General features: G+C 47.0%; 1 protein-coding gene across 2 annotated transcripts in view; it reads left to right on the top strand.

Moving 5' to 3' along the window:
• Window positions 1–24,692, top strand: part of EXOC4 (exocyst complex component 4) — a 354,271-nt gene that overhangs the window by 276,852 nt on the left and 52,727 nt on the right. The window contains exons 12-13 of one of the 2 annotated variants that reach the window (XM_084205380.1): window positions 13,726–13,862; window positions 23,121–23,276. In XM_084205380.1, the coding sequence (XP_084061506.1) occupies window positions 13,726–13,862; window positions 23,121–23,276 (293 nt within the window). Of the gene's footprint in view, window positions 1–1,992; window positions 2,151–13,725; window positions 13,863–23,120; window positions 23,277–24,692 lie in introns of those variants that run through there. The other variant, XM_084205381.1, reaches the window with a different exon arrangement.

The following is a 24,692-nucleotide window of genomic DNA, read 5'->3' as shown; positions in this document are numbered from 1 at the left end:
GATTATGATCACTCAGGGAGAGAGATAAGGAGAATTGCCCACTTGACAAGACAACTGCCATACAGATGGTAACAGAATACATCTTGCCTTGCAATCTGGAACAAAGTTCCACATGGGAAGGGACGATCCATGACCTCACCCAGCCCAGTTTCCAAGCAGGATTGCTGGTTACAGCGCTGGCCAGGGATTGAACAATAGCAGCACCGCCGTTATCAGACATATCCTGTAATGGGCTGGCCCAGTGGGTTTTTCACTTCCCAGTTTGATGCCTTTTATTCTTTATTCCTCCTAAAATGTGGTTTTCTGGTGGGAAAAGACAACTTGTTTCCCACGCTGCTCTTTTGCTGGGTTTTGGGAGTGGGGTTTTGCCATCACGTGGGGTTTTGCGATGACAGAAATCCTGAGTTAGGAGCAGGTGGTTGCTAAAATGCTGAGTAGTTCCTTCAGCTATTTTTACTTCTTTCCAGCAGGTCAGGGAGTGGAAATACTCAGTGCTTCGTGTAGGAAACTGTGAAGTGCAGCTGAATAATTTTTGGGTTGTTTTGGTTTGGTTTTTGGATTAATGGACAGGTCTTTGAGAAAATCATGATAAAAATAGTTGGGATCTGAAGGAATCAAAGTGTCCTTGATGTGTGAGTCAGGATTTATCTTTACTACAAGGACATGGAGGGACACAGGGAATGGCTCCCACTGCCAGAGGGCAGCCATGGATGGGATCTGGGGAATGAGGAATTCCTGGCTGGGCTGGGATTGCCAGAGCAGCTGGGGCTGCCCCTGCATCCCTGGAGTGTCCCAGGCCAGGCTGGGCACTGGGGCTGGAGCAGCCTGGGACAGTGGGAGGTGTCCCTGCCATGGCAGGAATGGCACTGGGATGGACTTTGAAGGTTCCTTGGAACCCAAACCATTCTGGGATTGCTTTGGGAGTGTCTGTGTCCCATCTATGACATTCCCAGAGAATCACAGAATCCCTGTGACTGGAAAATCCCTCCAAGACCATCCAATCCAAGCTGTGCCCCATCCCCACCTTGTCCCCAGCCCAGAGCACCGAGTGCCACCTCCAGGCCTTCCTTGGACACCTGCAGGGGTGGAAGCTCCACCACAGGTCCAAGTGATCCCATTTCCACGCTGGTTTAAAGTGGTGTGGAGAAGGTCAGTCTGAAAGGGAAAGTGCCCTGCAGCCTCTGGCATTTTCCAAATCCACCCCTGCTCCAGAAACTGGGACACATCCTCACACCATGGCTCCTCCTTGGAATCACCTTCCTTTGGGAACTGCCCCACCCTTGGACCTGTCACCAGGAGGTGCCTGGGGAAAGAGGAGACAACAGAGGGAGAGCACAGTGGGCTAAAAATGTTCCAATTTGGCTCCCAGCCCACAGATCTCCTGTTGTAATTCCTGCTCCTCCTGGCAGGATCAAAGGCTGGTGTTGCCTGTTCTCCCCCCTCCCCAGCTCCCAGTCTGTCATTCCCACCTCTCCAGGGGTTCAGGGTGGTCACTGAGGTTTGATGAATTCCATGTTAACACGAGCTGCTGGATCCTGGGAGCTGCCTCCACACACGAGGAATTCCCAAATAATCCTTTGGAGACATGCAGGGACAGAGCTGTGATCTCCTCGGGCTTTGATGTGTGAGCACCAGGCTGAATTTATTGAATAAATCACCACTGATGCTGGCACGTGCAGCTGCCCTGAGTTTTCTCCTGTCTGTGCTTTTTGGGGGCAGGATTCAGGCTGGATTTTCCCTTTTTGGTGGGATGTGCAAAGGCCCTCCTGAATCACCCTTAAACTGATCAATTCGACCCCAGCTCGTGCCACAATCCAAAAATGCAAAAATGGGTTTGTTTTTTGCTTTTGGGTTTTGGGTTTTTTGTTTGGGTTTTTTTTTTGTTTGTTTGGTTGGTTTTGGGGTTTTTTTGTAGATGCAAAAAAAATATAAACCAAGAGAATAAGTAAAATTACAGATTTATTTTTTTTTGTAATCTGCTTCATTTTGCAGGACATGAGGCTTCTTTTCATAGCTTCCAGCATGGGAAGCTCTGCATAATTCCAAGAGTTCCATAAAATTGAAATTCAGCAAGATTAAGGGCATCTGGGTTCTGTTCTTGTGTGGAGACCTGGAGTCCATCACCTCCCATTTCCAAGTGGTTTTGCCTTTTGAGCCATTTCTAGGAGGAGCCCTCAGCTCTGCTTGGGTTGTGCCTGGAGGTGCTGGGGAGGCCCCTCCTTGCTCCATCCCAGCACTGGATTTGTTTGAAATCCTTTGGAATCAAAGGAGGTGGGGATTGGGAATTTCTGTGTCTTGCTTGTCTTGGAGTTCAGTTGTTCCAGCACTGGCCTGTGCAATAAAATACTGAAATTCAAATCCTGCTGAAAGAATGATCTGAAGGAAGAATTTTTCTCCTTCCTGTCCTTTTCCTAAGCAATTCCTCTCTTTTTATCTATAAATTGCATTCCAGCACTGGGATTTCCTAATGGAAATGTGAAAAATTTTTGCCCATTCTGTTGAGAAACACCTGAAGAACCCAATTGTCAAATTTGGCCACCTCTGGCTTCTTGTGTGGAAATTGGGTTGGAAATTCCCCTTGGAAATATTTTTCTCCTTTAAATTTAAGACCAGCCTTAGTCCTGCATAAAATCAATACACAGAAGATAAAATTTCACCTTTCTATCCTTTTCCTAACCAATTCCTCTCTTTCCAGTGGTTTTATGTATAAATTGCATTCCAGAACTGGGATTTCCTAATGGAAATGGAAATTTCCCACTGGAAATGTGGAAAATTTTGCCCATTCTGTTGAGAAACACCTGAAGAACCCAATTGTCAAATTTGGCCACCTCTGGCTTCTTGTGTGGAAATTGGGGTGGAAATTCCCCCTGGAAATATTTTTCTTCTTTAAATTTAAGACCAGCCTTAGTCCTGCATAAAACCAATGCACAGAAGATAAAATGGTGAATTTAAGATCCCAATCCCTTTGGGATGCCTCAGAGGATGAATCCATGGCAAGGCCTCTGCTCTCTCCCCATGTTTGCCAGGGATTGCTTTGGGGAGCAAAGAATTCTTCATTAATTAGAGTTGGGTTAATGAGGGATGAGGCAGAAATGTGAATTTTGGTGCATTAAGGGGAGGTTTGAGTGTCTTTTGGGATCCCCCCTGTAGCAAAATGTCACTGTGCAAAATTGTGACATTGGCCTGGTCACTCTGCGTTCTCTCACCCCTACAAAAGAGACTTTTAGACAAAAATCTGACAAATTGCCTTCTAATTTCAGTGAAATGACATCTTTGTGAGCCCAGGAGCTCAGCCTGGCTTAGCTCAGGGTCCCTCTTCAGTCTTTACCCCTCATTCCTGCACGTCACCCTTTGTTTTCCAGTGGTCTCTTGCACTTTCATTAATTTTGTTGAGCTTAGATCATAATTACAGCCTTTGCCCTGGACAGCACCAATCCAGGGGCACAGCAACGTTTCCTCTTGGGAGCTCAGCCCTGCTAAACCTTTCTCAGTTGGTTTTCTCCCCAATTTCTTTTAGTTTTTCATCATTCAGCTACCTTTACCATGGTCACTGTGTCCTCCCAGGAGCACCACTGAACATTCATATTCACCATTTCCAAAAAGATATTTTTAATAGATAAATATATTTTAAATACTGGCATTTTGAAACTGTGGGGGGGAGAAAAAATTATATATCTCAGAGCACATAAAAATAACACTGAGGGGTTTTATTCTCCAAACTGGGCCAGCTGAATGAAAACATTTATTAAAAACGAGCTCCCAAACGGAGGGCTCTGCTCCTGAGCATCATTAATTCCGTGCTCCACGTCCCATTTGTGCCCTGCTGCAGCTGCTAATGATGTTCTAGAGCAGGGATGACAAAGGAGAGGGAGAGCTGCCACTCACCACCCGTGAAAAAGATTTGTCACCTTGCCACCAGCTCACCTGTAATTGGGGGAGTTGTGTAAAAAACCCCCAGTAAAAGCCACTTGCAGGAATATTCAGGGATGGGGGTGAAAATGTCAGGGATGGGATTTTTTTTCCCAGCTCCTACAGCACAAACCAGGCTGGGAATCGCTGGCTGTGAGTCCCTTTTCCCTGCACAAATGTATATTGATTAATAAAGGGGGAGCCTGGCCCGTGCTGGCACTTGTAAGTGATAAACAGTTGTGCAGCAGTGCAGAGGGTGTATTAAAGGCTAAGAGCTAATGACTTTTCTGCTGGATGTAACACATTAAAAGCAGCGGGAAGCTGCAGCTATTTTATCACCTCACTAATGTCCCTGACAACATTCACTTGGTGGGAGTGAATGGATGGGAATCCATTTGGAGGAGTAAATTAAAATACCTTAAAAAATGCCTTTAATAATAGCTCCAGAACTCAGCGGGATCAGAGAAGGGAGAGATACAAAAGGCCAATTAAATCATCCCCTCCATCTCCCTGCCAAGGCACTGATATTCCTGATGATGCTGGGGCTGCTGGATCATTCCAGGAGCATTTTGGTGTCTCAAGTGAGGGAATAATGTCAGAGCTGGAAGTTGGGGCTGTCACAAACTTCCCCGTGTGTCCAAGCCAATTTTCCCTTTCCTGCTCCTCTGTACTGCACGTGAAATGGGAATAAATGAAAAAAAAAATAAAATCCTTGTCCAAGTGACAATTTTGGGAATAAATGGAAAAAACCAATCCTTGTCCAAGTGACAATTTTCCTATTCCCTGCTTTTTGAGTTTGTAGCAAAGCTGGGTTAAGAGCCAGCTTGGGATCAGGGATTTGTTGGTTCCAAGATTATGGAAAGTCATCTCCTCACGTGGATACTCCCAGTCCAGCTGGGGTTTTGGGAGGGATTGAGACCACCTTGGCAGGGAATTCTTGGATTGTCCAGCACTGGCACAGCTGCCCAGGGAAGTGATGGAGTCCCCACCCCTGGAAGGGTTCAAAAACCCTGTGGAGGTGGCACTTGGGGACAGAGTTTGGTGGTTGGACTCAGCGACCTGAGAGGTCTTTTCCAACCTTACCCAGCCCATTTTGGGATGCTGGGAAGCTCCTGGGTGCTGGCTGAGGGTTGATGTGCTGAGAATTCCCATTTTGTGGGGAATTCAGGAGATTTAAAAAGTTTTGGTGTGTTTTGTTTGACTTTGCTGGTGCTGGAGAATAAAATGGCACCACTTTTAGATCTTCCAGGGTCAGAGCTCCTGGGATGGGGCTTTTGTTGGGTTGGGGGTTTTTAAGCATGACTTGGGCGTGGAATTCGAGTTCAGAATGGAATTTTGAGTTCAGAATGGAATTTGAGTTAAGAATGGAATTTGAGTTCAGAATGGAATTTGAGTTAAGAATGGAATTTGAGTTCAGAATGGAATTTTGAGTTCACAGTGGAATTCCTGTGGAATTTGAGTTCAAAATCAGAATAAATTCACCAGATCTGCCAGCAAAGTTCACCCAGTGACTTCTCCACCTACTCCTCATCAAGTCCATAATTCCATTGGGAATGTGGCAGCTCTCCCAGGAAAGCACCTGGCCTTGATTTTGAGCCTGTGAGAGGTGGAGAATCCAGCACACCCAGCTGTTCCTGTGGTCAATTAAGAGACACAGAGCTCATTTCTGCTCTCCTGTGGTCCAGCTTCAGCTCCCATCTGCTGGATCTCCTCAAGTCTGACTGGGAAGTCTGGAATAAAAACGAGCTTGGAAAGGATTCCAATGTCACAGGGGTTCAGGAGGTTACAAAAGAAAGGTTTTTTTAACTTTTTCTGTTTAAAGTGTCACAAAAGACAAGTCCAGGTCATCAGGGCTACAAAGAACAGGCACATGAGTGGAACATTTCTCCTTGGAAAAACTTTCCATGTGGAGTTATCCAGGCATTTTTTTCTGTCTTGGCAGTGGCAAAATTAATTTCAGCTGGGACAGACAAGCTGAAGTTGATGGGAATGAGCATCACACGTCCCACTGAGGGCAGTGGGGAAGAGCTGAGCTGCAGCCCAGGGCTGAAATCCAGGTCCTGCATGAAAATCCATGCAGGGAGAGGTTGGATGGTTCTGGGATTCTCTAGGGAGGGACTCAGGTTAATTGGGAATTTGGGAAATGGAGCCAGGCTGGGAGAGCTGGGGGTGCTCCCCTGGAGAAGGGAAGGCTCCAGGGAGAGCTTCCAGCACATTCCAGGGGCTGCAGGGGCTCCAGGAGAGCTGCAGAGGGACTGGGGACAAGGCCTGCAGGGACAGCACCCAGGGAATGGCTCCCACTGCCAGAGGGCAGGCATGGATGGGATCTTGGCAATGAGGAATTCCTGGCTGGGCTGGGATTGCCAGAGCAGCTGGGGCTGCCCCTGCATCCTGCAGTGTCCCAGGCCAGGCTGGGCACTGGGGCTGGAGCAGCCTGGGGCAGTGGGAGGTGGCCCTGCCATGGCAGGGGTGGCACTGGGTGATCCTGAAAATCCCTTTCTGTTGAGTCTTAACTTCTTTTTGTTGGGGTCAGGAGTAAATGTGTGAGGTGGTATTTTTTGTTCAGACTCAGATGTTTATTAGTTTTATCTATATTACAGTCTTACAAACTGTGAATTCCACTGCACTTCATTCTAATAAACTAAAAAATTTGAGTCAAATCTTTCCCTCTACAAGGTCTTTTAAGGCTGAGCTGTCTAACTAAGAAATGACAACTAAATTATTTTTACTTTTAACTTAATGGCTAACAACATGTGGCCTGGAATGGGGACTTTTTTATCCAATGGCACAAAACCACCCAAACCCCTGGAGAAGAAGGTGAAGAAGAGGGACCAGCCTCTGCCCCAAAACCCCCTTGTTTTATATACATTAGATATGTATTTTAATATACATGACATATAGACATTGTATTTTATATACTATTTATATACATTATATATCTCTTGCTTTATATCCATTACTGTATTTCAAACTCTGAGTTTCCCAGCCTGTGGTGTCACACACTTCTGTTCAAACTGCACACCCACAACCCCAGCTCCATCATTCCATTCTGGAAGCTTCTCCAGGGCCTCAGGTCAGGGCAGTGTTCTCTGGGGGTCAGAGCCTGGCAGCACAGACAGTCCCAGATTCCCAGCAGCCAGGGCTCCAAGGAGTTAACTGCTGATTGCCTTTGGGGTAATTAGGGATGGAGGGGCAGCAGGTTGGTGAGTTGATCTTCTTTTTGCCAAGGTTGGGATTTAATGTGTGAGATGGTGTTTATTGTTGGGACTCAGATGTTTATCAGTTATTATCTATATTAGTTATTATCTATATTTCAGTCTCACAGACCCTGAGTTCTGCAGCACTTCAATAACAAATTAAAAATGGAGCCCCATCTCTCTCTCTCCAAGGCCTTTTGAGGATAAACTGTCCAATTAAGGAATGACACCTCAATTATTTTCACTTTTAACCTAATACCCAACCACCCCTGCCCACAATGGGGACTTTTTATCCAATGACACAAAACCACCCAAACCCTGGAGAAGAAGGTGGAGAAGAAGGAGCAGCACTGCCCCAAAGCCTCCATCCTGCTTTATATCCATTCCTGCATTCCAAACCCTTAAACTCTGAGTTTCAGAGCCTGGCAGCACAGACAGTCCCCAATTCCCAGCAGCCAGGGTCCCAGCACCATCCCACCCCAACCATTCCATGATTCCATGGAATCTTTCCAAGGAAGCTTTTCCTTGCAGTGAAGCCCAGTCTGGAGCACAAGTTTATCTCCAATTTCACGAAGAATGGGATGAAAATCCCCTTTTCCCCATACCCCATCCTTGTGTCTCCTCTCCCAGTCTTCCCCAGCTTTGGGGTTTGGCCTCTCACATTCCAGAAAAGCCACGAGTGTTTCAGCCCTGTGGGTTGGATTTGAAATTACAGAGCTGCTGATTTGTTTTGGAACCCTTGCAGAGTTTGCAAACCTCGTGGCACACTCCCCTCTCCGTGTTTGAGCAGGGTCTGATTTATTCTGCATTTACTGGGCCCCAGAAATTGTAACTTTGTGTTCCAAATATTGAATTGAGTGTTTAGAGGAGAGAAACTCTTCTGCATGGCCACAGCAATGAGCAGATTTTATGGTTCATGTTCTCCTTTTTTTAAAAAAAACAAATGTACATTTTGCTCTTCATCAATATTCCAGTTCACTGGGCAAAGCCTTCCTGGATCACACAGTGCCAGGTAAATAAGATTTACCCAAGACCTTGTTTGTGCACTCATTTGGCTCCTGCAACATCACATTTAAAGCAGGGAAAAAATTCCAGCAGATCCTGGGCTCACATCCATGGGGTGATTTCACTCAGCACCTCTCAGGATAAATCCCATGAAAATTAAAATATCACCTGCATTGAAAAAAGAAAAAAAATCCCTTGGAGTTAAGAGGGGAAGCAAAGCTGTAGTAGGGAGTAGTACAACCACAGTAATGGGCAAAAAACTGACTGGAATAATGGATTTTCCTGGAAAAGGGCTGGGAGAGGAAAGCAGCCTGTCAGATTGGAGACTGGAAGAAGAGATTTTGCTGCCAAACACGGGTTTGAATGGAATTGATGCATTCTAAAAACCCCAGCCCTTTGCAAAACCTGGATGTGCCAGAAAGAAAAGCGGGAAAAGGGTGTGGGATAACCCCTGATCTCTGGAAGAGGGAATTTAGATTCTCCTCTTCCCTCTGTTAGCTAAAAGAAATTAATTTACTTGGTTCAGGGTTGGTTTTACTCCTCTCTTTTATTGTTTTACTCTTTTATTTCAATGGGGCTCCAGCTTGGCTCCCCAGGGCCCTGATGGATCCAACTCTTCCATTCCCACTCCCGTGGCCTCAAGGCTGGTGTTGGCTATTTTAGAGCATAAATCAGCTAATTTATCCCAAAATTCCAGGCAAACTGAGTCCCTAGCTCTGCTTTTCAGGTTTCAGTGATTCCCATCTCTGACTCTGCTCATTTAGTCAGAGTTCTTCCATTTTTGGGAGAAATTTGAGCAAAAATCCCAAGTTTTTATCTCCCTTTCCCGTTGCTCTCCAAAGCACTGAATATTTATTAGCACTTGATATTTATTAGATATTTATTTATTAAATACCTGGGCAGGTATTTAAGTTTAAGGAATTTAAGTTTTGTCCCTTGGCAATGGTCTCAAATCCAGAGCTGTGGCTCAGCTTTGAAAACTTTCCTTCTCTCCTGCTTTAATTACAGCTGGGCTCTGCTTGGTGCTTAAAAACTGTGAGGGATCAGCTGAACTCCAGCTTAAAAATTAGATCAGGCTTTATTAATTCCTCTCCTTTAAGGCAGCCCTCATCTGGTGCCTTCCTCTGCCAAGGCTTCTCGAGGAGATAATTTGTGATGGGCAATAATCAAGGAAAAACGGACAACTTTGCCAGTGCCAAGGTCTCCTCCTCCATCTGCTGTGTTTTGGTGAAGACATTTCTGAGCAGGATATTCCCATCTTTTGTCTGCTATCCCCAAGGAAATGCAGCCAGGGAATGGAGGTTTTCCCTCCCAAGGCATGGGAAAAGATGTGATTTCTGAAAAAAAAATTAAAATGAATCAAGGGGGAAGATTGTTCCTCTAATCCAAGTGCTCCTCACCAGCGAGCTAGAAAATAAAATTATGCACTTGGCATCCCTGGAAAAGTCGCAGGCCAGGCTGGGTGGGGGTTGGAATAACCTGGGATAGGGGAAGGTGTCCCTGCCTGTGGCAGGGGTGGCACTGGATGGGCTTTAGGGGCTCTTCCAGCCCAGACTGTTCCCTGATTCTGTGCACAGCTGGAAGTTTTGGAGGTGTGAGCTGCAGGTTTGAATTTCTTTGTGTTCAGGACTCCTTGAAAATCACTTCTATTGTCCTGAAACTGTGTTTTTAAGGAACCCTTCAAAAGACAATCTGTTGTTTTACCTCCAGTGCTCTCTTTCTCCAGTCACTTTTAACCCCCTTCACTGAGGTTCCACAGGGCAATAATCCCAAAGGAGTGGCTGAAATAATATCTCCAGAATAGAGATGAAATTTATATATTCATAGATATATATAGGAATATATAGGAATATATATATATTCCAATATATTGGGATAATATATATCTTATATATATAATATAGAGAGAGAAATATATTGGGATTTTTAAAAAATTTATATATAATATATATATATTCCAATATATTGGGATAATATATGTCTTACATATATATATAATATTATTGTAATATTATATTATATTATATTATATTATATTATATTATATTATATTATATTATATTATATTATATTATATTATATTAATAATCCAATTTCTATTGGCTTATATATAATCCAATATATTGGCATAATATATATAATATTTTATTTATATTTTATATATTTTAATATATATATATTAAAAATCTTTATTAATATACCAATATTCAATTGTATTATATCCATATATACATATTCCATTATATATGGAATTATGGAATTATATACATTACATTAATTATATATATTACATTATATGGAATTATATACATTACATTAATTATGTCTATTACATTATATTGAACTATATATAATAAATAATATAATATTTATAAATATATATAGTTATATAATTATAAATCTTTATAAATAAATAAATACAATATTTCTATATGTAATAAAACACATAATATTATATATTATGGAATGATATCTATGACATCCATATCTACATATCCCATTATATATGGAATAAGTAAATTCCATACATTGCTGGAATAATATCTGCTTGCCCTGGAGCTGCTTTGCATCCCCTGGAGCTGCAGCCAGCTGGGAACGAGGAGCAAACCCAGGGACAATGGGAAATGTTTGCAGAGCCCACAAAGACAAACCCCTGGTGTCAGCGGTGCTCTCTGCTCCATCCTCATCCCCACCACAGCTCAGGGACAGGGGGGCCTCAGGATGTACTTTTAATCTAGTATTTTTAGTTTTAATTTATTTTTAGCAGCCTCCAGCCCCTTTGAAAAGCTTGCTGGAGGAGTAATGAATCCTCCCCTCGGTGTGCTGGGATTCAGGTGTGAGGGGCTGGATGCTGGATGAGTTTCCTTGTTAGTGTGGGGTTTTTTTAAAGGCTCCATTGAAGTGCCTGGCCATAAAATTAAGCTTTGATCACATCCATTTGCTGTTAACGAGTCCAGATGGGGCAGAGGCACCGGGGTGGTGGCTCTGGGATCGTGTTTGAGCTGCCTTTCATTCTGGGGACTTTCAGAAGCTCCACTGTCCCAAATGCCTCCTCAGACAGGGTGTCCCCAGGGACACCTGCAGAGGTGGCAGCAGGCTTTGGGAAAGGTTAAGATGTCTCAGGGAAATGGCCATTATGTGCCTTCTTTCATATGGTAATCCCCTTTCTTCTCCTTTTTATTTCTTTTTTTTTTTTTTTTTAATCATTCAAGTAGGTTTGTGTTCCCTTTAAATCAGTAGGGTTTATTCTAAAATCCAGATACTGGCAGGAGCTTTGCTGGAATTTTAATGTTGTGGAGGAAAACAAGTGGGAAAAACTCCATAAAAACCACAGTTCTTTCTGTTTTAACACCCACTCGTGGGTTTTTAGGTTGTTGGGGTTTTTTTTTCCAAATGCTGAGTTAGGAGAACAAATTGAAATGAGCTGGACTGAGGGCAGGTTTGGTTCCTCCTCGTGTGGTTTTGTGTCCAGCCCAGGAGGGCTCACAGGAGGATTCCTGGCAGGACAGATCCTGCTCCTGGCAATCCAGCTCTGTGGATTCCTCTGGATTTGCTCCAGGACCTGCTGTGTCCCCAGGACTGGGGCAGCTCTGCAGGTGGGGTCTCACCTGAGCAGAGCCTGATGTGGTTTCAGGTTAGAGCCAAGCCCACGATGGGCTGAGAAATGTTCTGAGGGATTAAAGTCACCATTGATCCCTCAGGAATAAAAAAGAGAAGGAAATCCTCCCTAGCTCATGTGGCAACACAGAAGACAAAAGCAATTCCCTTCCTTTTTGTGTGGATAATCAGATTTTTCCTTTTCCCACCCTGGGTGGGGTTTCCAGCAGATCCATGGTATCAGCTGATGTCCAGCCGAGGTCAGCCCAGCAGGACAGTCCCAGGCACTCTGCCTGCTCCCAGGGTGGGGTTATCTTTATATACTAAAAACTACATATAACATGTTTATAATTATTTTCCAATACCTATCACCTGTGTTAGACACTGATCTTCTGCTCTAAACCAATCTAAAAGTGCCAACATCACCCCTGAAGATGGAGGTAGAGAAGAAGAAAGGCTAGACATGCCCAAATCCCTCCATCTTGTCCTCATAACCCTTATACTAAAAACTCCAAAACCTACATTTACACCCTGTGATGAACTTATTACCCTATTCAAGCTGCTGTGGCTTTTAGATCTTCATGCAAAGCTGGCAGTTTGCTCCACAGTTCATAACTGAACCCACTGGTGTTCTGGGCTGAGTGCCAGGGACTCTGAGCCCCCTGGCAGGGGTCCTGGCAGCTCCAGACTCCCAAAGGGATGTCCTGAGTTCTGACAGGGGCACTCTTTCCAAATCCCTGGGATCCTGAGCCCAGAATTTCTCAAATCAACCAGGGTTCCCAAACGCTCAGTATCTTCCTTTGCTGCAGCTCAGGAACAACCCTTCACTCCACTGAGACCATTAATAATTCAATTTATATCAACCTGGGACTTCCACGACCTCCCCTCTGTCTTGTTTGCAGCAACAAAGTCAAACACAGTGGGCAAAATAAATACAAAGTGTGCCAAGTCACCTCAGAAATCCCAGAATTTCTATGGAGCTGCTGAAATCTTGGACATTGTTGGATATATGGTCCCTCCTGCAGGCTGGAGGAAACCAAACCTGCTCATTGGGGGTTTTAGTGTCACTCTGGGCTGTGTTTGGGGTGGCAAGGTGGGGATTGATCAAAGGTTGGACCGGATGGTCTGGGTGGTCTCTTCCAACCTCCGTAATTCCAGGATCTGTAGGATATGGAGCAGCATTTTGGGCTGTGCGTCCCTCTAAAAATCACATTTTTGCCCTTTGAGGTTTCACCTAATGAGGGAAAAGACCTGGCGAACTTCAGGAAGTGTCTCAGAAACCCCAACTTCCAGAGCTGATAAACTCTTAAACCACTCTCCTCCTCTTTCCTTTCCCTGATTTGTTCAGGAGCCGCTGGCAGAGCATCAGCTGCACATTTGTGAGAACAATTAGCAAAGCAGGAGAGGATTTCTCAAAGGGTGCAGATTGCTGCGACCCCGAGATAGGTGAAAAGTCTCTGTTTCGATCCTGAGTTGGAGTTCTCCAGTTCTTGGTCTCAGAGTTGTTTATTGTTCCTTATCTATAAAAATTTTCCTGCCCTGCCAAGGTCTGTTCAGCAGGACAGACAGAGGCACTCTGCCCATCCTTGGGGTGGTTTTATCTTTTATACTAAAAGCTACGTGTACATTATTTACCATAACTTCCCAACCCCTATCACCTGTGTTAGACACTGAGCTTCTGCCTTAAACCAATCCCAAAGTGCCAGCATCACCCAGAAGATGGAGGCAGAAAAGGAGAAAGGCTGGACACACCCAGATTCCTCCATCTTGCCCCCGAAACCCCCATTCTAGAAACCCAAAAATCTATTTTTTCACCTGGTAGTAATTTTATTTTTATACTACTTAAACTGTCGTGGCTTGCAGATGCTCATACAAGGTTGGTAATTTGCTCCACGGGTCGCAATCAAACCCAGAGGTGTTCTGGGCTCCCTGCCAGGGTTGTCCTGAGCTCCAACAAGGATTGAGATAAAAATTCACCGAGCTGCTGCTCACAGCTGGGCTCTTGTCCCCTCCCCAGAGCACGGTGATCGTGGAGAAGACGGTGCAGGACCTGATGGAGCTGATGCACGACCTGAGCGCCTACTCGGACCAGTTCCTGCACATGGTGTGTGTGAAGCTGCAGGAGTACAAGGACACCTGCACCCTGGCCTACAGGTACAGCCCGGGGGGAGCTGCTGCTGGCAGCAGAATTAACCCACTAACATCACAGGTGTGTGTCCAGAAAGGAGACACAGGAGTTCTTTTTACTACTCGAGTAAATATAACAAAATATATATATATTTATTTATAATATAATATAATTTATTCAAATTATATTTATTGGAATAAAGGGAGAGGCCATGGGGCATTCCCCTTGGGTCTCTCCAATTTTTGGAGGATGCAGCCTCCTTTTTATCCCAATTTCCCAGCCACATTTCCCTTCTCTCTTTCCCCATTTCTGAGGTACTTGAGAGGCTCAGATTTCCCAAAACACCTGATACCAGAGATTTCCCTCTAATGTACAACCCTCCCTTTTCATTTTTAATTCTTATGGAATTTAGAGGGTTTTCCCCATTTCTGAGGTTCTTGAGAGGCTCAGACTTCCCAAAACACCTGATACCAGAGATTTCCCTCTAATGTACAACCCTCCCTTTTCATTTTTAATTCTTATGGAATTCAGGGGTTTTTCTTCCCCATTGTTTCTTTCATCTCTCAGTGTCTAATTTCACTGATCAGCAAACCCTAAGTTTATTAGTAAAAGCAAATCTCTTTTTCCATTCACCAATCAGTGGAATCCTTCCCGTTGTTTCTTTTATCTCCCAGTGCTGATTTTATCCACCAGCAGACCCAGAGTTTGCTTGGAAAGACAAATCCACTATTCCTCTCTCTGCTATTTGGGCTTGGCTGTTGTCTCAGTTTGCAAAGCCAGGTGTCTGCTAAGGAGGGCAGGAGCCTCCCCTGAAATGGAAAATGCAAATCCCCTCCCTCTGAATTAGTGTAATTTTGAAAGGAAGGGGCTCTCAGGCAAAGATATGGGAGCAGGAATAACAGATCTTTACTAGGGAAATATATAGAAATAGGAAAATTCTTTACTAGGAAAATTAAAATACAAATGCAATAGTACAAACAAGAAACCAGCCCAGTGTCAGAGTGAGCAGAGCAGTCCCTGTCCCCTGTGTGCCAGGGTGGGGGCACAGCCCCATCCCAGGGGGGCTCAGCCCTCCTGCAGTGCCAGCTGTGGCTCTGCTGCAGCAGGATCCTGCACAAGGGGGGAGTTTTCCTCTGCAGCTGCAGGGCTGCTGGAGATGGGCCTGCTCTCCCTCTGGGAATGCAGGGCAGGAGAAAGCTGCTCCTCTGGGAATGCAGGGGGCAGAGGCTGCTGTGCTGTTCCAGGGCAGATTGTATCCAGGTAGGAATGCTTGGCTCCTGCCCTGGGCGCAGCATCTCCCCATGGGATGGTGGAATTGGATCAGCCCTGCAGGGACACTCAGTGGCCATGGACAGCAGAGATCTGCTGGAGGGAGGATGGGCTGTGGGAGAGAGAGAGAAAACTGCCCCATGGACAGAGAGAACTGCCCCAGCTCTGACAGATGGGGACAGAACACACAGCCCCACTTCCAACCTAACAAGCTGATCTGCCAGGAGAGGTCAGGAGTTGCTTCTTGAATTGTCTCTGCCAGGGTGGTCAAGGGTGTTTCCTTCTAGGGATAAAAAAGCTGGAATAATGCTCAGTGGAATTATGGGGAGTTGTGGTTTCCCAGTGGATTTATCCACAGCACAGAGTGGTTTGGGGTCATGAGCTTAGAAATTACTGCAGTTCTTCCATTAGGCAGGCAGGATGAGACCTTGCAGGGCCTGCAGGGGCTCCAGGAGAGCTGCAGAGGGACTGGGGACAAGGCCTGCAGGGACAGCAGCCAGGGAATGGCTCCCACTGCCAGAGGGCAGCCATGGATGGGATCTTGGCAATGAGGAATTCCTGCCTGGGCTGGGATTGCCAGAGCAGCTGGGGCTGCCCCTGCATCCCTGCAGTGTCCCAGGCCAGGCTGGGCACTGGGGCTGGACACTGGGACAGGGGGAGGTGGCCCTGCCATGGCAGGGGTGGCACTGGATGATCATTCAGGTCCCTTCCCACCCAAACCATTCCATCATTCCATGCTAAAAGGTGACCTCAAATTGGTCACTAAGAGTGTAATGTGTCTTCTTTAAAAATTAATGGCTGAAAAATTAATGCCTTCTGCACTCTGGTAAAGTAATTCAGATTCTTCATTTGGACATTTGAACATAAACTATTTTATTTGAATTAATTCCATTGAGATTTGGGTATTCTGGTCTCATGGCAATTTAGGAATTTCAGGATGAGAGGAAATGGCCCTAAATTGCACCAGGGGAGATTTGGAGAGATTGGAAATTAGGAAAAGTTTCTTCCCTGAAACGTTGGTCAGGCATTGGAAGGAGGTGCCCAGGGCTGCCCAGGGGTGGAGTCCCTGTCCCTTGAGGGGGATTCAAAAACCTGTGGTTGTGACACCTGGGGACATGGGTGGCCTTGGCAGCGCTGGGAATGGTTGGATTCCATCCTAGAGGTCTTTTCCAACCTAAATAATTCAGTGACTTTAGGAATCAGTAACCACAGGGATCACTGGGTTTGGTGAAAGTTTCCCAGGACAATTCTGTAAGCTGACAGGGAGTCACCAAATGCTCTGTCCTTGTCCCACTGGCATTTAGGGCTGATCCATCCCTGACATTCCCCAACCAAAGCATGGAAGATCAAAGCACCACAATCCCACCAGCCATGGACCTGTTTGGGTTAAACCCTTCAGGTACTCGATTTATCAGATTTTATCGTTGATTTCCTGGGTGAATATCAATAAATAACTTCAAAGGACATCCCAGTTATCCTTCTATAAAATGGCCCTCCTGGACAGGAAAACCAGGGTCATGCCTCATCCTGTGGGGATAAATAATTCCATTACAAACCACTACAAGATGCTGCAGGAATGTGGGCTGGAATAGCTGCTCTACATCACCCCCTCCATGGCTACTGAGCCTGAAAAAGCCCTTGTGCTTCCTGACCAAGAAATTACTTCCCATTGACTGATTTTATTCAGGAAAAACTTCATCCAGCAAACAGGCTCATCATCATCATCATCATCATTATTATTATTGACAATAGCAGTGAGCAGAGGCTGAACTTTGCCTGAACACACCCCTAAATCGGGAACTGCATTGTCCAAAATACTCCTTTTTTCACCCAAAACTTCCCTGCCTGCAGCCAGACAATGGATTTGATTTGTTTGGCTCCAACTTGCCGGTCCTTCCTTCCTTCCTTTGCCATTCCTGGCTTTGGCACCTGCTGAGGGCTAATTAGGACAACGCTAATTTGGCCATCTCCTGATTGCAGCGAGAGGAAAAAACAGGAAACGTTCTGGTTTTGCTGCTGGCAAAGGACTGAAATAGAAACCCGGATCCATCCCGGGAGCGCAGGGGAGCAGAGCGGCTCCCGGCCCTCCCGCCTCCATCCGCGGGGATGTTGTGCCCTCTGCAGGGATCCGGGCTCCACACAGCCCTGCCCTCTGCTCCAGGGCTGTCCCTGGGCTGCTGCCATGGGGAAATCCTGCTCTTGGATTGGGGGGGTGGAATTCAGGACATCCCTCTGGCTGCCCTGGATTGCCTGAATCCCTGCCAGGGGGCTCAGAGACCCTGGCACAGAGCCCAGGACCCCTGTGCCTTTGATTTTGACCCATGGAAAAAATTACCAACCTTATATGAGGATCTGCAAGCCACGAAAGTTTGAGTAGAATGATAGTTAGTTTGTCACAGGGTGAAAAAATAGATTTTTGGGGTTTTTAGAATGGGGGTTCAGAGGGCAAGATAGAGGAATCTGGGTGTGTCCAGCCTTTCTCCTTCTTCTTGGCCTCCATCTCCTGGGTGATGCTGGCACTTTGGGATTGGTTTAGGGCAGAAGCTCAGTGTCTAACACAGGTGATAGGGGTTGGGAAGTGATGGTAAATAATGTACATGTAGCTTTTAGTATAAAAGATAAAACCACTGCAAGGGCAGCCACTGTGCCTCTGTCTGTCCTGCTGAACAGACCTTGGCAGGTGAGGAGAAAGAATTTTATAGATGGGAAACAATAAACAACCTTGAGACCGAGAACAGAAGAGCTCTGACTCCTTCTTTGGCTGCTGGGCTGGGAAAAGAGACTGTGTGACACATCTGGGGGTCACTGTGAGCAGCAGGAGCCCCGAGATTGTCCTTTGTCCTTCTTCTTCCTGACATCCATCTTCTGGGTGATGCTGGCACTTCTGGATTGGTTTAAGGCAGAAGCTCAGTGTCTACCACAGGTGATAGGTGTTGGGAAGTTATTGTAAATAATGTACATGTAGTTCTTAGTATAAAAAGATAAAACCACTACAAGGATGGGCAGTGTGCCTCTGTCTGTCCTGCTGGACAGACCTCAGCAGGCCAGGGACAGAATTTCATAGATAAGGTACAATAAACAACCTTGAGAAGGAGAACAGAAGAATCCTGACCCCTTCTCTGGCTGCTGGGCTGGGAAAAGAGACTGTGTGACACATCTGGGGGTCACTGTGAGCAGCAGGAGCCCCCAGAAGGTGCTGGAGTCAGGATTATTTACAGCTCCTTAAAATCAGGATGAACTCCTGGGAGCTGGGAGTCGATCCCATCCAGCAAAGCTGCTCTTGGGATGGCAAGGAGTGAGAATTTGGGAAGGCAGAGAGGTGTTTTTGTGGGATTTGTTCCTTCAGGGGGAATGTGAGCAAATGTGGGGGAAAAGCATCCAAAGGGAGGCTCCTCCAGGCAGGATTTGATCCGGAATTCTCTGCGGGAACAGCTCGGGAAGGACGTCAGCACTGGGAAATGCACAGCTGAGATTGTTCATGGCTGAGCTCCGTTTGGCTCGTGTTTTCCAGGGATTTAAAAAGAAAAACATCAACCCTAAGGGGGCTGGATGGGATTGGACACTCCTATAAATAGCAGCTCTCGTGTGTTCACTGATGACGAATGTTGGAAGTTGAGCGTAGGTGAGGCGCCTCCTGCAAATCTCATTTCTGCCCAAAACTCCAGTTCCAGTTTGCCAACCAAACTGTTTACAAACGTCAGCTCTGATTTCTGACTAATTGACGAGGAGCTGGGGCTGAAAATGCAAATAAAATGGGAGATGAAGCCCCCAAACCTCCTGCCGTGCTGGCAGCGCTTCCCAGTCGTGTCCAACCCCCGTCTCCAGCAGATTCCCAGGAGAGCAGCTCAACTCCAGAGTTAAAAACCATTTGATGTTAAAAACCTGAGTATAAAACCATCTTTGTGGGATTTTTGGAGATACTGAAAGGAGAAACCTGCCCAGTTCACAGTTGAACGTGAGCCCTTCTTTTTAATCCTCTGCCAACGCTCTTCTCTGACAAAAATTGCTGCCTCAAATGCAAAAATTAATCTCTTTTCATGTTTTTCTCCATAAATTTGCCAGTGTTATTCATGTCCACGTTGAAGTTGCATGTTTTCATTTTGTTGTCCACTCTAAGCTCTGTCTTGTGTGTCCATCCCCTTCTTCTTCATCCTCATCTTGTTCATTTCTGAACCTCTCTGAAGGTTCTGAGTAAAGGAATCCCTCACCCAAATGAGTCTTTTTAGGCTTAAAAAGAGATGGGCATCACCAAAATGTGGTTCAGAGAGTTAAAAAGGTGATTAAATCCTTTGGAGGTGCTCAGCTCCCTCTCTGGAAGCAGCTTCTGGTGACCAACCTCCTTTGGCTGAACTCTCTCAGCTAAATTTGGGGGGAAAATGGGAAATAACTGGGCTTGGATCACTCAAAATGGTGAAGAAAAGAAACCCCTCCTGCTTTCCAGCCAGGCAAAATAAATCTAGGCCCCTTTTTTATTGAGAAAGAGCAAAATGGGGCAGCCAAGCAGGAATTTTTGATTCTCTGGGAAACACTTTTACCACTCATTTTGCTGCTTCTTAGTGGCATCTTCCCCTCCCTCCATGAACTTTTGGGGTTTAAGTTGCCTTTTTGGCTCTTTTTTTGGGGGCAGGGGTGTTCCCTCAGGCTGTGGGTGCCTGGCCCTGCTGCTTTTTAACCCTTGGCAGCACAAAACATCACCTTGGCTGTGGGAAGAGAGAAAAACCATCCAAAAACCCAGCTGGCACAAGGCAGAGGAGCCCAGTTAGCCCCTGTGGCTTCCAGATGTTTCCAGCTGGAAAGCCAAGGCTCACAGCTGTGCCCAGGGGTATTCCCATGTTATTTCCCATCAGAGAAATGGTTCTTCAGAGTGCAGGATTGGTACCTGGGAAGGTGTGACACACACCAGGATTTTGGGCTGTCTGCCCCTCAGCAGGCTGGGAATGGGGAAGATTTTGGGAAAGACATGTCCAGGATAGCTGTCCCAGACTGATATTCCATATTTAATGGTGCCTGCTCCACAATAAAAGGGGTTTTTTCCATCCTTTTTCCACCCTCTGTCCTCTGAGGAGGATGGAGCAGCTCGGTGGACACCTGGACCCAGCCAAGGTCAGTTCCCTATGGCAGCAGCAGGAAAATCATGGAGCAGTTTGGGATTGGGGAAGGAGGAGTTCTGAGCTGGACTAAAAGATGTCACCCTGTCCTGGGATAGTTCACTCAAGGACACAAATTGGATGGACACTGATTGAAGGTACAGAGGGGAAACCCTGGCTGAGAAGCTGGGAAGGAAATGTGGGGAAAAGGAGGTGGGAAAAGCAGAGATTGGGGATGTTCCACCCTCTTCAGCATCTTCTGGATGAGAGGGGTAAAACCAACACCAGTAAAAATGGTTGGGGTGAAACCACCACCAGTAAAAATCAGGAGGTTTTGGAGCCCTGGGAAGGAGCAGGGGTGTAATTCCAAGGGATCAGTGCTGGGGCTGTTCCCTGGATTACTTTGGAGCTCGCTGATTTCAGTGGATCCATGGATCTTGTCCAGAGAGGAGTCCCCTGGATCCCTGGGATGTCCAAGGCCAGGCTGGACAGGGCTGGAGCAGCCTGGGACAGTGGGAGGTGGGAGGGATGGGCTTTAAGGGATGGGCTTTAAGGTCCCTTCCCACCTAAATCATTCCAGGATTCCATGGACTCATGGGCACCACCAAAAGGTGAGGAAAGCAGGAATCCTGGATTAGGCTCTTGGAAAACTCTGACCCTGGAAAAGAAGGACAGCAGGCTGAGTTTGCAGCTTGTCAGAGCATCCCAACATCCTCCCCCATCTCCTCCCAGCACCAACTCCACCAACAGTTGGGATTTTGAGGATATTGACAATTGATTCCACCAACAGTTGGGATTTTGAGGATATTGACAATTGATTCCACCAACAGTTGGGATTTTGAGGATATTGACAATTGATTCCACCAACAGTTGGGATTTTGAGGACAATAAGGATCATAAAACAGAGAGTGGCTCTGTGTAACTCATGGGCACCACCAGAATGTGAGGAAAGAAGGAATTGTGGATTAGGATCTTGGAAAACTCTGACCCTGGAAAAGAAGGACACCAGGCTGAGTTTGCAGCTTGTCAGAGCATCGCAACGTCCTCCCCAGCACTGACTCCACAAACAGCTGGGATTTGGAGGATCATAAGGATCATAACCAGAGAGTGGCTCTGTGTGACTCCATCAGGACCCTCCCAAAGATGCCCTGGAGTTGTGGCTGTCTGAGGGGCCACGATAAGGCTGGAAATAATTGAAGAGAGCAAACAGGGGACGTGGAGAGAGCTGAGCTGAGAGGGGAAATCACGGGGAGTAATGGGATGAAATTGAGGGAAATAAAACACCAGCTCGGCATCAGGAGTTTCTTTATCCAAGAGTTGGATTTGTTCAAGTGTGAAATAGACTCCCAAGGGAAGGAGGGTATTACTGCAGTCATTTAAATGTGCAGAGGACAAAGCCCTGGCTGATGTGTTCTCTGGAACAGTTGTCTTGCCTTGGCACAGCAATGCCCAGATATCATCAAACCCCCTTTTTCCATCTCAGATGGCAGAGCTGCTGGTGGAGCTCTTTTACCCCCTCGCTTTTCACCAGGGTGAAAAATAATAGACCTTTTTTAAATTATTTTTTTCCCCCTGAGTGGAAAAACATCACCTCCCTCCCAGCAGCAGAAGGCCAAACAGGAATGTTGAGGTCTTGTGTGGCTGGAAACAAAACTCAGCCTTTTGTGTGTGACAGATTGAACGTGAAACTCAGAGAGAAGGAAAATTTGTTTGTAAGCGCATGTGACAAATTCCTTTTCACAAATCTTGTGTGGTTCCTGAGCTGAGCTTGTTTTCCTGGAGGATGGGGAGAGGGTGGGATGAGAAATGAGCTGTTCCCTTCAGGATGGATCGGAGCTGGCTCCCGTCTCGGTGCCTTTCTCGCTGTTTTCCTTTGCAAAACGCAGATGCTCGGGGTGTTGTTGTTTTTATTTCTATTTATTCCCCAAATCAGCCCCTGAATGCTGCTGACACCTCGTCTCTGCCCCAGAATTCCAGCCTGGATCTGGGAGAGTGGGGCTGGGATGGCTCTGGCAGGTCCATGTCAGGGGGTGCTGGGGTGTGGGGGTGTCTCTGTTGGCTCAGTCCATTCCATCCTGGAGCCAGGCTGGGAGAGCTGGGAATGCTCCCCTGGAGAAGGGAGGGATCCAGGGAGAGCTTCCAGCACATTCCAGGGCCTGCAGGGGCTCCAGGAGAGCTGCAGAGGGACTGGGAACAAGGCCTGCAGGGACAGCAGCCAGGGAATGGCTCCCACTGCCAGAGGGCAGGCATGGATGGGATCTTGGCAATGAGGAATTCCTGGCTGGGCTGGGATTGCCAGAGCAGCTGGGGCTGCCCCTGCATCCCTGCAGTGTCCAAGGAAGGATTGGAGCACCCTGGGATAGGGGAGGTGTCCCTGGAATGAGCTTTGAGCTCCCTTCCCACCCAAACTGCTCTGGGACTCTGGGATTTGGGACACTCAGAATCCATCCCCAGGGATTTTGATGGAAAATGGGGAGAGAAAAGAGAGGAGAAGGGAAGGGAGACCCTTCATGGTTTCCTGAGATTCCAGGTGAAGCCCCTGGGGCCATGAATGTCTTGGAGAGGAGATGGATCCAATGTCAGGCTGGGAGAGCTGGGAATGCTCCCCTGGAGAAGGGAAGGCTCCAGGGAGAGCTTCCAGCACATTCCAGGGCCTGGAGCTCCAGCAGGATGCCAAACTGAACTCCCAAGGTTGCAGAATTTAGGAAGATGGCCCTTTTTCCCCTTAGAAGATGTCTCCAAGTCCATCAGGAGTGTGTGCTATGGGGAATGTCCTACCCTGTCCCCTCCCTGTGTGGATCCTTTCCTCAGTGCCCAGTCCCCACGTGTGTGATGTGGAATGTAAGGAATGGCACAGAATGAAGTGCAGGCGTCCCTAAAAGCAGGATCTGCTCCCCCCTGAGGTGCCTGTGGCTGCTCTCCCTGCAGGAGCATCGTGCAGTCGGATGAGAAGCTGGTGATCAGCGCCTCCTGGGCCAAGGACGACGATATCAGCCGGCTCCTGAAATCCCTGCCCAACTGGAGCAACATGGCTCAGCCCAAGCAGCTGAGGCCCAAGAGGGAGGAGGAGGAGGATTTCATAAGGTAAGAAATGTGGGAAGTCGGGTAAAGGGGGGCAGTTGCTTCAAGGAGAGCAGCAGCAAAAAGCAGGAACGGATTCACGGCGTCTTCACGGCTGTCGGGTCCACGGGAGAATCATGGAATCGTTTGGGAAATGGGAAAGGCTTTGGAGATCATCCAGTCCAACCATTCCCAGCCCTGCCACTGACCCTGTCCCCAGGTGCCACATCCACATGGCTTTAAATCCCTCCAGGGATGGGGACTGCACCCCTGCCCTGGGCAGCCTTTTGGGGGAAGAAATCTTCCCCGTATCCAACCTATTCCTGCCGCAATTTCTGCTCACTCTGCTCTTCTGACAAAGCCATTTGGGAGCTGTCTTTGGGATCCAGCTCAGGGAAGTGCCTGGGCTTGGGGAAGGAAAGGATTGGTTTGAATCCAGGCAAATCCTCGTCCTTCTGGTTGGTGCTGCTCTGGTCACCCACGTGGTGAAGGGAGCAGCATTTTCTGACCTAAAAACCAGCTGGTTGTACTGGGCAGGGATTCCCAAAATCTGTGCTGTCAAAGGAATCTTTCATTTGAGCCACAACCTGCTGGATTTCCCCTCCATCCCAACTCCAGGAACTAACTCAGGGGAACAAATGAAAAATTCCAATATTTCCAGCAGGAATTCTTTTGGAGACAACTCTGGGTGCCCAAACCAGGTTGTTCCTACCTGGGTGGGATGTTTCATGCCATGTAAGCCTGGAAGGAGGCAGATCCCCTTTCCCTGCATGCTGGGAATGGCTCAGCTCCTGTGAGATTCCAAAGGCTGCACATTCCCATCCCTATTCATCACTTCCTTGATTGGCACTTGGCTGTAAAACTGGAGGAGGAGGAGGAGGAGGAGAAGCTGTTGAAAATAACAAGTCTAATTTGCCCAGATTGTCATTTTCCTCCTTCCCTGCCTGGAAGCCCCGTGACAGGGAGGATGCAGCCTGGAGAGGATGGGATTTGTGGGGTCACAGAAGGGTTTTCAGCTTGGGCAGGGATTTAAAACATCCCCAGGGGAGCAGGGGGAGGCTGCAGAGCCTGAGTTGAATTCCATGGATTGAGTCCTCACCTGCTTTCACTTTTATCCTTCATTTCCTCACCTGGGAAGCCCCTCCTGGCTCTCCATGGGGTTCCTGATCCATCATTTTGGGATAGCAAAGCTCCAGTGGGCTCTGCTGGCTGAGTGGAAATTCCTGGCCAGGCAAAAACAGAAGGCTGAGCTCAGCCTGATGCTGACAGAGGTGACATTTTCATCCCAATGTGCATTTTATTGAATTCATTCCGTTCTCCTGGCCATTAACTGAAGTATTTTGTGGCAGTGGATCAGAGGAGCTCCAATGGCAAGCCTCTGGGAAAAGCCTTTAAGTCATCCACACTGAATTTCCTGGGTAAAGCTCCTGTGCTGGGGCT

The sequence above is a fragment of the Fringilla coelebs genome (genome assembly GCF_963513975.1).
Source record: "Fringilla coelebs genome assembly, chromosome: 5".
NCBI lineage: Eukaryota > Metazoa > Chordata > Aves > Passeriformes > Fringillidae > Fringilla > Fringilla coelebs.
Note: the sequence above shows the minus strand (reverse complement) of the source record. Positions and strands in the feature narration are given on the sequence as shown.